The following is a 10150-nucleotide window of genomic DNA, read 5'->3' as shown; positions in this document are numbered from 1 at the left end:
CTTCCCGGTGATGGAAAACAAGAAAAGCCTAGCCTCTGCGGAGGAGCTAGCTGAGGTCGAAGGGAAAGCTTTTTTGATGGCTGTAGTGGATTATTACGTGAGTGTGAAGAGCGATATCTTCGTCTCTGCGTCTCGAGGGAATATGCATAATGCCTTGATGCTGCATAGAGCGTACTTGAATCTCAAGACGGTAAACCCGAACATGATTCTGTTGGGGCAGGTTTTAGTGAACAAGAGCTTGGGTTGGTCTGAGTTTGAAAGAGCAGTTTTGAATGGGCATAAGAACAGGCAAGGCTAGCTTCGTTTAAAGAAGCAGACACTGTCTATTTATACTTATCCAGCTCCTGATTGTATGTCTAAGACCATCTTTATCGCGGTTTCCTACGCGAATCTTAAAGAGGGACCCACAAGTCTTCAAATAAGAGCCGACTTTGAAAGGTTTTTTCAACTGTTCGCGGATCCTCCCGGCACGTGCCAACTTGCGATTGTTTTTTTTTTAAAAAAATTTTTGAACAAAAAAAAATAAAATAAAATAAAATAAGAACTCCATTAAAGATTTGTGCGATAATCATGCCCTAAAGTAGTTTTACCTTTCCTCCTCTGATTGTCCAAATCTTTACTGATTCTTTTTCTCATATAAATTTTATATTACATTCAGCTAATGATTTATTAAAGTGGTATTTTATGGAAAAAAATCATTGGTATTTTATGGAAAAAGATCATTCTTTAAAGAAAAGATCTTACTTTTCAGAATTACTAGCAGCCTTGCGGATTTGAACCTGTCTACCAAACCAACATTTTAGGTTTTTGGTTTATGTTCAGTTTAGAATTTGGTTCAATTTGGCAATTACAAAAGTCCACTCCACCCTATTTCCACCAAAGTTTCATAGTTTTGAATTGTTATCCCAAACATAATTTTGTTTTTCGAAAAAACAAAATAAAAATATAACTAAAACTATACCAATCAGTTTTTAATCAAATTTCAAAATGAATTAATTAAACAAACCAAAATTTTGATCAAAACTAACTGAAAAAACCAAAATTATAAATCAATTTAAATTAAAAATTTTAACAGGAACTCGAAAACTTCAGTTAAATTCGGTGGAAACTCTCACTAACCGAATGTTAAACTAAACCGAACCGAACTGAATTTGTTTTCGTGAAATTCAAGCACAATTATAAGCAAAACGAACTAAACCGAAAATGAAATAAACTAAACCAAACCAAACAACCCGAAGGAACAGAGACCCCACATGCCTTTTGAGCTTTGACAATGTTAAAAGAGAGAAGAAGAAGAAAGAGTTACGAAAAGGACAGGGCCCCACTCAGATTCAACCATCGCCGTTTAATTCAATTCGCCGTCTCTCTACCGTCATCTCCCTCCTCGATCTCTCCCGAATCCTCCATCCTTGGAGAGAGACAGACACATAGATAGAGCGACGGGAAAGATCCAATCTTTCTCAAGTTCTTAGAGAGAAGATGAGCTCCGCTTTGTACGATTCCGATTTGTTTAAGCAGCTCAGGTCAATCTTGGGTCCTTACCTAGGCGACTCTGTCTCGGACGACGTCGTTCTTGTGGTCGTAACCACGTCTTTGGCGGTGGTAGTTGGATTCGTGGTGCTGTTATGGAGGAAAACGACGTCGGATCGGGGGCAGGAGCTGAAGCCTTTGATGATCCCCAAGTCTCTGATGGCTAAGGACGAGGATGATGACGTGGATTTGGGATCTGGGAAGACTAGAGTCTCTATCTTCTTTGGTACTCAGACTGGAACAGCTGAAGGTTTTGCTAAGGTAGTGTGTGTGACTATTTGCTAAAAAGCTGTGATTTTTATGATTCTGTGTTCTGTCGTGTGAGTTACAGTTGTGATTCAAAGGTTTAGTCTTTATGAGTTGGGTCATTTCAGAACATTTTTTATTTTTTTTTCTTAGGCATTAGCAGAAGAAATCAAAGCGAGATATGAGAAAGCTGCAGTCAAAGTTATTGACTTGGTATGATCTACTACTTCACTACCTGTGTGAGGCTAGTTTTCATCGCTTGATTTGATTTTTTTTTCTATCTTATCTGGTTATGGTTTTAATTAGGATGATTATGCTGCTGATGACGACCAATATGAAGAAAAGATGAAGAAGGAAACTTTGGCTTTCTTTTGTATTGCTACGTATGACATATTTGAATCTGAATGTGACTTCTTTTGCTTTATGCCCTTCATGAGTTTGTTGGATTCATTTTTTTTTCGGTAATTTGATTAGTTATGGAGATGGAGAGCCTACTGACAATGCTGCCAGATTTTACAAATGGTTTACCGAGGTCTTTTTTCCCCTCAGATTTGATATGGTTTTAGTAGCTTTTTTTTTCCCAGGCCTCAGTGTTTTGTGTTTCATGTTTCCAGGGAAATGAAGGGGAAATAAGGCTTCAACAACTAACATATGGCGTGTTTGCTCTTGGTAATCGCCAATATGAACATTTTAATAAGGTAGTGTGCTAAGAAAATGTGTCTGCTTCTAGCTTATTGATTTTCTTCCAACCTTAACTGATTGTAATTTGATATGGTGGAACAGATTGGGATAGTTCTTGATGAAGAGCTCTCTAAGAAAGGTACGTGAGTATGTTTCCATAGTTTTCAGCTCTTATCTAATGCTAGTATATATTGGAAAGAGACATGTTAACCTATGATGATAATGGTACTGGATGTTTTCTATTTTCCTGTTGGGTAACGTAATTATTGTCGTCAACATTCAATGCAGGTGCAAAGCGTCTTATTGAAGTTGGTCTAGGAGATGATGATCAGAGCATTGAGGACGATTTTAATGCCTGGTTTGTTTCTGATTCTCTTTGTTACGTTTGCTACTTTGATTGAAAGATTAGTATAGAAGGGGAAGCTTCAGAGTTGGCTTGATCACCTTTACGCTGTATTATTCATGTTTTCTTGGATGGTTTGCAGGAAAGAATCGCTGTGGCCTGAGCTTGACAAGCTCCTGAGAGACGAGGATGATACAAGTGTGGTAACTCCTTATACAGCTGTTATTCCTGAATACCGGCTAGTGATTCATGATTCTAGTTTTGAATCTGAGAAATCAGTGGACTTGAATGTTGCCAACGGAAATTCTGCTATTGACATTCATCATCCTTGCAGGTATATGAAGCTCCGTGTAATAAATACAATGTTATCTTTTTTTTGGTTGCATTCTAAAATTTGTTTCTTTTTGGAGAACAGAGCTAATGTAGCTGTGCAGAGAGAGCTTCACAAACCAGAATCTGATCGGTCTTGTATTCATCTCGAGTTCGACATATCTGGCACTGGTATTACGTAAGTATTTAACACTGATCTGATGTTTTAGTTCATGGCAGATCGTTCACCCGTTTATAAAAATGAATGGCATTTCTTGGCAGATATGAAACAGGAGACCATGTAGGAGTATATGCTGAGAATCATGCTGAAATAGTTGAGGAAGCTGGGAAATTGCTTGGCCACTCTCTAGATTTAGTGTTTTCCGTACATACTGATAAGGAAGATGGCTCACCACGGGGAAGCTCGCTGCCGCCTCCCTTCCCTGGTCCATGCACACTTGGTACTGCTTTGGCAAAATACGCAGACCTTTTGAGCCCTCCTCGCAAGGTTATCTTGTATTATTTTTGAGATCAGCATCACATAGCTTTTGATTTTTTTAGTTGTTCCTAAATATTAAACTGTTCTTCTGGTTTCAGTCTGCGTTAGTTGCCTTGGCGGCCTATGCCACTGAACCAAGTGAAGCCGAGAAACTTAAGCACCTGACATCACCTGATGGAAAGGTTCTGAATCACTGGTGGTGGTGTATATATTATTCTCTTGGTGTTAAGTTTTCATGAGTTATCATCCTTTGAGTTTTTCTTTTGGCTGTAGGATGAATACTCACAATGGATTGTTGCAAGTCAGAGAAGTCTTTTAGAGGTGATGTCTGCATTTCCATCTGCAAAATCCCCACTAGGCGTGTTTTTTGCTGCAATAGCTCCTCGTCTACAACCTCGTTACTACTCCATCTCGTCCTCGCCGAGGTGATTATTTGTTTTTGAGATACTAGTTGTTGGCAGAAAGGAAAACTAGTCTTGAGCTTCTCTGTCGTCTAATACAGGTTGGCGCCAAACAGAGTTCATGTTACATGCGCACTAGTGTACGGTCCCACTCCTACTGGTAGAATCCACAAGGGGTTGTGTTCTACGTGGATGAAGGTAATTCTCACCCTCATTTTGTCACTATCTTTCGGTTAGCTTTTTTTGGTTTTAACAGCTTTGAAAAATTCAGAATGCAGTTCCTGCGGAGAAAAGTAGTGAATGCAGTGGAGCGCCAATCTTTATTAGAGCATCTAATTTCAAACTACCATCCAAACCTTCAATTCCAATCGTTATGGTGGGACCTGGGACTGGACTGGCACCTTTTAGAGGGTTTCTGCAGGAAAGGTTGGCTATAAAAGAAGATGGAGTCGAACTAGGTCCATCTTTGCTCTTCTTTGGGTGTAGAAACCGACGGATGGTGAGACCTGGATGCACCTTTTTCATCAGAATTGTCATCGTGTTGAGATGCTGATACATGTTGCAGGACTTTATTTACGAGGACGAACTCAATAACTTTGTTGATAAAGGCGTGATCTCTGAGCTCATTGTGGCATTCTCTCGCGAGGGAGCACAGAAGGAGTATGTTCAACATAAGATGATAGAGAAGGTAAGCATATCCGGGGATGCATAGCATCAGGCTTTGGTAAAAGTGAAATGTATAGTAATCCCATTTCTATTTTGCTTTTCATTATGTGTTCAGGCTTCACAAGTTTGGAATCTGATAAAGGAAGAAGGTTATCTCTATGTATGTGGTGATGCTAAGGGCATGGCGAGAGATGTCCACAGGACTCTACATACCATTGTTCAGGAGCAGGTAATGGAATGAGTATTGTGAAACAAGTGGTAGAATGTGGATTTTCTCTTGGTTAGATTTCCTGGAAGATTAATACCAACTATGTTTTTTTTATGTTTTACAAATCTCCAGGAAGGTGTGAGTTCATCAGAGGCAGAGGCTATAGTTAAGAAACTTCAAACTGAAGGAAGGTACCTGAGAGATGTATGGTGAATCGGTGATTAATGATGTTTTTAGTTGGGAATCTCAGCTTCTTAGCTTTCTTAATACGAAGGCTGTTTTTTAACATTTAGATATTGACTTTTTATTTTCCTTTATGTTCTTATTATAGTCAAACACGAAAACTGAAAAGGTTTGTGTAAGTGTCTTTGTAAGGAACAAAATTGTAAGAGGGACGAAGAACTATACAGCCCAATAAATGAGTGAAGATGATTTTGGCTTCATGCTTTGTACTGTCTAATAGACATCATGAAGTATAACACATTTTATTGATAGCTTTCCACAACAATTGGATAATCAAAATCGTCACGGGTACACAACAATTGGATAATCAGAACCCTGACTGAACACCAGGATTGCTAACCAGTCTACTCTCTAACTCGCACCTCCAAGATAACCATCATTCTCTTATGTTAAGAACCTCAACACCATCCATGGAACAATACCTGTTCGGAAAGATTCACAGGTGATGTTTCCAGGCATCCTGATGGAGCTCAAGATGCTTGGATTTGGTGTTTTCCATTTGCTCAAGTTGTCATGATCAATTGCTTGGGTCATCGCTTGTAGCCTCATCTAGAGAAGCAGCAAGGTATTCAGCAAGGCTCTGCTGATTATTGCTAGGTTTGTGGGAAGCTTCTATTATCATAGGTTTCTTTGGTGCTATAGAATTGGGACGCCAAGCTTGACCTGTTGAGTTGCGGCTCGAAGTTACTGAACAGCTCTTCCATAAGACTGGCTTAAGATACTTCCATGGATCTTCAGCCATGGAGTTGGAGTAAAACCGCTCTGCACCTTGTTCTATGTGTCTTCTTCCTCCACCTCTTCCAAAGCTTGTGTTGCGTCCTCGGCTTCTCCCTCTTGCTGAGCTAGGATATGTGTTTCCGGCCCAGTTAGAAGCTTGTCGTGGTCCGTATTGAGGAAACTGTGGAGCGGTATTGTGGTAGCTGCATCCTCGACCACCAAATCTATTATTCCCCATGTCAGGGTTTCCTTGAAAGAATGGAAAAGGGCGAGGCACCCACTGAGGTGGACCTAAATGGTTAAATGGAGGAGGCGGAGGCCTATAGTTGTTGATCCAAGGGACGGGTGGAGCTCTGTGCGAGGGTGCCACACCTCTTGGTTCAGCATGGAGATTATCACCACCACAATGAGCTTCTTGGAAACCGCCATGATTGGCATGTGCCTGATAGTCACTGCCCAACGATCCTGTTAACAATTTTGGTGAAAGGATCAGAACTGGAACACTGTTTAGGAAGACTTATCAGTGGACTACTTTATTTGGCCTCACAGGAATATAGCCAAAATGTAAAGTAAGACCGACGCATAACTATAAAGGGTGTTGCAGAAGAAACAAGTACCTTGAACAGATTGAGGAAAGTGCGGTACTGGAGGGCTCATTTGATAACCAGGAGATGAGATGTCCTGTTGCTTAGAAGTCTTGTTTCTCTTGAAACTAGAATAAGCAGACATTGGGTCGGTGTAATAATCAAACCTTGTCGGTTCACAAGATTCCTGCTGGTGAGTAGATGTCTCAGCCAAGGGATTTGAAAGCTGACGCGTGCTCACAGAAGTTTCAGGTCCTTCAGAACCATCATTCTGTGCAGCAGCAGGAGCAGCAGCTTCATTGCGCATTGCTATTAACATTTGTTTCCTTTTCTCTGAATCTTCCATTATAGATTTTAGCTTCAGAGCTAATCAACAACAAGATACAAAAGCATTATAAACGCAAGCATAGTGTAACACAGCACCCACACAACACTGTAAGACCCAACGAAAGTTGTCTACACCCTAAAGTTTCAAGCTTTACAGATACCCAAATTGGGAAAACTAAATAGAGATCGATGCAAACCTTCAAAATCTTCACTTCCTCTTCGTCAAAGCTTGAAATCAAATCCCTGAACTGAAAATAATAGATACAACAACGATGACAAAAGCCTCCACATTTATAAAACCCGGTTCTTGATCATACCAAAAATACAGAACCGGTTAGTGATCGACCGTAATTTCAATTCAACCAGGTTGAAATCATGAAACCAGACCGGAATAAATTCTCGATTGAAGAGCCTCTCTCTCTCTCTCTCTCTCGATCGAAGCCGCTACGACTCTAGCCTCTCTCATCGTCGGAGACAAAATGCACGGCCGTCCAAGGAAGGCTTACAAGCCAGAGGAGGAGGCAGCCTCCGCTTCTAAAGCCGTTAAGCTCCGATCTCTCCAGACTCAGTTCATGTCCAATCACCATAACAAAATGTACAAACTTTCTCTCGGATTAGTTACTTAACCAATCATCTGTTGCTTGTCTGAACGTTCTGGGGTTTGTAGTTATACCAAGGAAGCTATTGACTTGAGCACGAAGCTCTTAGAGATCAACCCTGAGGCCTACACTGCGTGGAACTACCGTAAGCTCGCCGTGGAGGATACCCTTTCACGAGAAGAGTCTAATCAAGACTTGGTCAAGTCAATTCTCGATGAAGAGCTTAAAGTGGTGAGCTTTCCTGTTCCACACAGCCATTCATGTAAAGGTTTGCACTTTATGCAAGTAGTTGATCGTTGGTTACTGTGGATTCTGTTCTGAGTTCAGGTAGAAAGTGCTTTGAGGCAGAACTTCAAGTCATACGGTGCTTGGCATCATCGCAAGTGGGTTTTGAGTAAAGGCCATTCCTCCGTAGGGAATGAGTTACGACTTTTGGATAAGTTCCAGAGCCTTGATTCCAGAAACTTTCACGCTTGGAACTATCGCAGGTGGGCAATGCCAACGTTCTTTTTCAAGGCACCACTGCGTATTAATGTGTTGTTCCTTTACCAGGTTTGTTGTGGAGCTAACCAACAGGTCAAAACAAGATGAATTGAAGTATACAGAGGATATGATCAGTAAAGATTTCAGCAACTATTCTGCTTGGCATAATCGTAGGTACGCATATTATTTACTTAAATAAATTACTTATTCTGATTTACATGTTCATATTCTTGTAAATATATTTATATTTTTTATTGTTTGATATTCTGCAGTGTACTTCTTTCAAGCTTTCTTGCAAGAAAGGCTGAGGGGTTCATGCCAAATGAGAAGATTCCTGAAGAATATAAACTTGTTCATGATGCTATATTTACGGACGAAGATGACCAAAGTGGGTGGTTTTATCATCTTTGGCTTCTTGATCAAACTGTTAATGTGGAGACTCCTCTTCTCACTTCCTCATGGCCTTCACATGGTTCCCGTATCAATCTATCTGGAGGAGCTGGGTGCTTAAACGACTCTGCTTCTTCTAAGCTCACTACTTTTTGTTCTGAGTCGGGTTCGTTTCCATTGATTCTTTACTTTGACCAAGCTGTTAGTGGAGTAAGCTCGTCTACTGTTGCGGTTGATTCTGAACTGAGAGGAAATGAGGACCTTGTTTGGGAGCCAGTTTCGAATAAAAACTCTCGGGTGTCTTGTGTATGGGTTGCTCGTCTTAACTATATGAGTTCAGAACCTTGCTTCCCCAAGGAATACAAAGTGAAGGTCAGGATTGGGAACTCTCCAGGAATTGTTTCTTCCAGAGGATGTAACTTCAGCACTCCTTACGAGTTTGTCTTCACAGCGCATGTTCATGACACCGTCCGAGAAGATTCACAAGAAGTCATTGTTTCGTGGACGGATGGTTTCGATATTTGGGATGCACAGTCAAAAGATTTGAACTTTCTCGTCAACTTAGATCAACAGATGGGTTTGAAATGGCGTCAGGAAGCTATAGAGGAAGAGATTGAGTTATTTCGTGCATTGTCTGACAGGTATCCTATCTACTATTGAGTTAGAGTTCAATCCTTACCATCTGAAATGGGGAAGATAAACTGTAGTCTTGAACTTTGTGTTCTTTTTTCCTGTTTAGCAAAATTGGAAAGCTCACTCTTGCAAGGCTTTTGATGGCTAAAGCAATGATATCTGAAAATGGTGTTAAGGGTGTTCACTATGAAGAAATCCTCGAGCTGTATAGTGATCTAATGGTGCTGGATTCTTCGCACTATCGTTACTACAAGGATGAGCACAGCGTAGCTTTACTCCACAAGGTACTTAAGTCTTGTTTTAGCTGTGAATCATAAGTTGAGATTCTGTTCTTCTGAATACTTTATAATTTGTTTCCCGTTAACTGTACTACAGTATATGGTTCGATTCTAGATGTTTCAAGTATGCCTATTACTCATAAAGGGAATGTTCACGCAGGTGACTTCAAGCACTGAATCCTTGTCAAGATACCTCTTTCAATACAGGGATATAAACAATTCTATATGTTTACGGCTGAATAACTTATCGCTATCTCGGATAGCCTCTGTCGAGAAGTTGCTGTTTGTCCAAATGTTAGACCTCAGTCACAATGAGCTTCATTCAACTGAAGGTAAGTTTCTCAAAATGTCCTGTGTTAACATGCTTATGTCCTTGATTTGAAACCGTTGCATATGTGATTAAATGTTGTGTATGTGCGTTTCAGGATTGGAGGCAATGCAACTTATCTCTTGCCTAAACCTGAGTCACAACAGAATCCGGAGTTTTTCAGCACTGGACTCTCTAAGACATTTGAAACAGCTGAGAGTGTTGGATGTTTCACACAACAACATCGGTGAGCACTCAGTTGACACGACGAGGTACCTTTGTTCTTCACCGCTCTCTAATTCGGAGTGGACTGAGGATGAAGTTGGAAGACAGATGACTAGTCTGGTCACCAAATACTGGGACGCGTATTTTGTGTTAAGAGATTTGGATCTGAAACAGTTGGACATAGCAGGCAACGTGATTGCAGGGGACGAGTTCAGTTCTTTTGTCCCGCAGGTTGTGCCAAAGCTTGTATGGCTCGATGGCCAGAAACTTAGGAGTTAGATCATAGGCCAAGATTTTTACTTTAAATTATAGATTATCGACTCCCCAGAGCTATTTGGATTCTCTTGATGATACTTTGTTTTTGTGCTTTGTTTCTCAACAGTCTTGTTATATGACTTTGTTTATATATAATGACTGTGCACCATTTATTTACCACATTTTGTATTAATTATCTGCTTTATGTCCGTATTGTTGTTGTTAG

At 40.4% G+C, this 10150-nt stretch overlaps 3 protein-coding genes across 6 annotated transcripts; 2 read left to right on the top strand and 1 right to left on the bottom strand.

Moving 5' to 3' along the window:
- The first annotated feature begins 1293 nt into the window (after positions 1 to 1293).
- LOC103861488 (NADPH--cytochrome P450 reductase 1) lies at positions 1294 to 5326 on the top strand. 2 transcript variants are annotated; one of them, XM_009139202.3, is made up of 17 exons: positions 1294 to 1791; positions 1930 to 1989; positions 2083 to 2159; positions 2251 to 2308; positions 2391 to 2474; positions 2560 to 2596; positions 2746 to 2815; positions 2943 to 3134; positions 3216 to 3308; positions 3392 to 3617; positions 3707 to 3790; positions 3882 to 4033; positions 4111 to 4207; positions 4281 to 4508; positions 4575 to 4697; positions 4791 to 4904; positions 5016 to 5326. In XM_009139202.3, exons 1-17 carry the CDS (start codon positions 1480 to 1482, stop codon positions 5094 to 5096), a joined length of 2088 nt encoding a protein of 695 aa, XP_009137450.2. In that variant the 5' UTR covers positions 1294 to 1479; the 3' UTR covers positions 5097 to 5326. The 2 variants fall into 2 exon arrangements, with proteins under 2 accessions (XP_009137450.2, XP_009137451.2); XM_009139203.2 differs by lacking the exon at positions 2083 to 2159 and having other exon boundaries at positions 1549 to 1791.
- On the bottom strand, positions 5206 to 7092 carry LOC103861490 (protein SICKLE). 3 transcript variants are annotated; one of them, XR_004456366.1, is made up of 4 exons: positions 6952 to 7048; positions 6461 to 6793; positions 5413 to 6308; positions 5206 to 5378 (listed from the first exon to the last, which is right to left on the bottom strand). XR_004456366.1 is itself a non-coding variant. In XM_009139204.3 (3 exons), exons 2-3 carry the CDS (start codon positions 6771 to 6773, stop codon positions 5644 to 5646), a joined length of 978 nt encoding a protein of 325 aa, XP_009137452.1. In that variant the 5' UTR covers positions 6774 to 6793; positions 6952 to 7048; the 3' UTR covers positions 5303 to 5643. The 3 variants fall into 3 exon arrangements, 2 of the variants coding, with proteins under 2 accessions (XP_009137452.1, XP_033143792.1); XM_009139204.3 differs by having other exon boundaries at positions 5303 to 6308; XM_033287901.1 differs by having other exon boundaries at positions 5303 to 6308; positions 6461 to 7092.
- Positions 7093 to 7111: 19 nt separating this feature from the next.
- LOC103861487 (geranylgeranyl transferase type-2 subunit alpha 1) lies at positions 7112 to 10104 on the top strand. Its single transcript, XM_009139201.3, has 8 exons — positions 7112 to 7349; positions 7422 to 7584; positions 7681 to 7841; positions 7906 to 8010; positions 8109 to 8867; positions 8966 to 9143; positions 9298 to 9469; positions 9563 to 10104. Exons 1-8 carry the CDS (start codon positions 7234 to 7236, stop codon positions 9946 to 9948), a joined length of 2040 nt encoding a protein of 679 aa, XP_009137449.2. The 5' UTR covers positions 7112 to 7233; the 3' UTR covers positions 9949 to 10104.
- The last annotated feature ends 46 nt before the right edge of the window (positions 10105 to 10150 follow it).

Source organism: Brassica rapa, chromosome A03 (assembly GCF_000309985.2).
Source record: "Brassica rapa cultivar Chiifu-401-42 chromosome A03, CAAS_Brap_v3.01, whole genome shotgun sequence".
Classification (NCBI taxonomy): Eukaryota; Viridiplantae; Streptophyta; class Magnoliopsida; order Brassicales; family Brassicaceae; genus Brassica; species Brassica rapa.
Note: the sequence above shows the minus strand (reverse complement) of the source record. Positions and strands in the feature narration are given on the sequence as shown.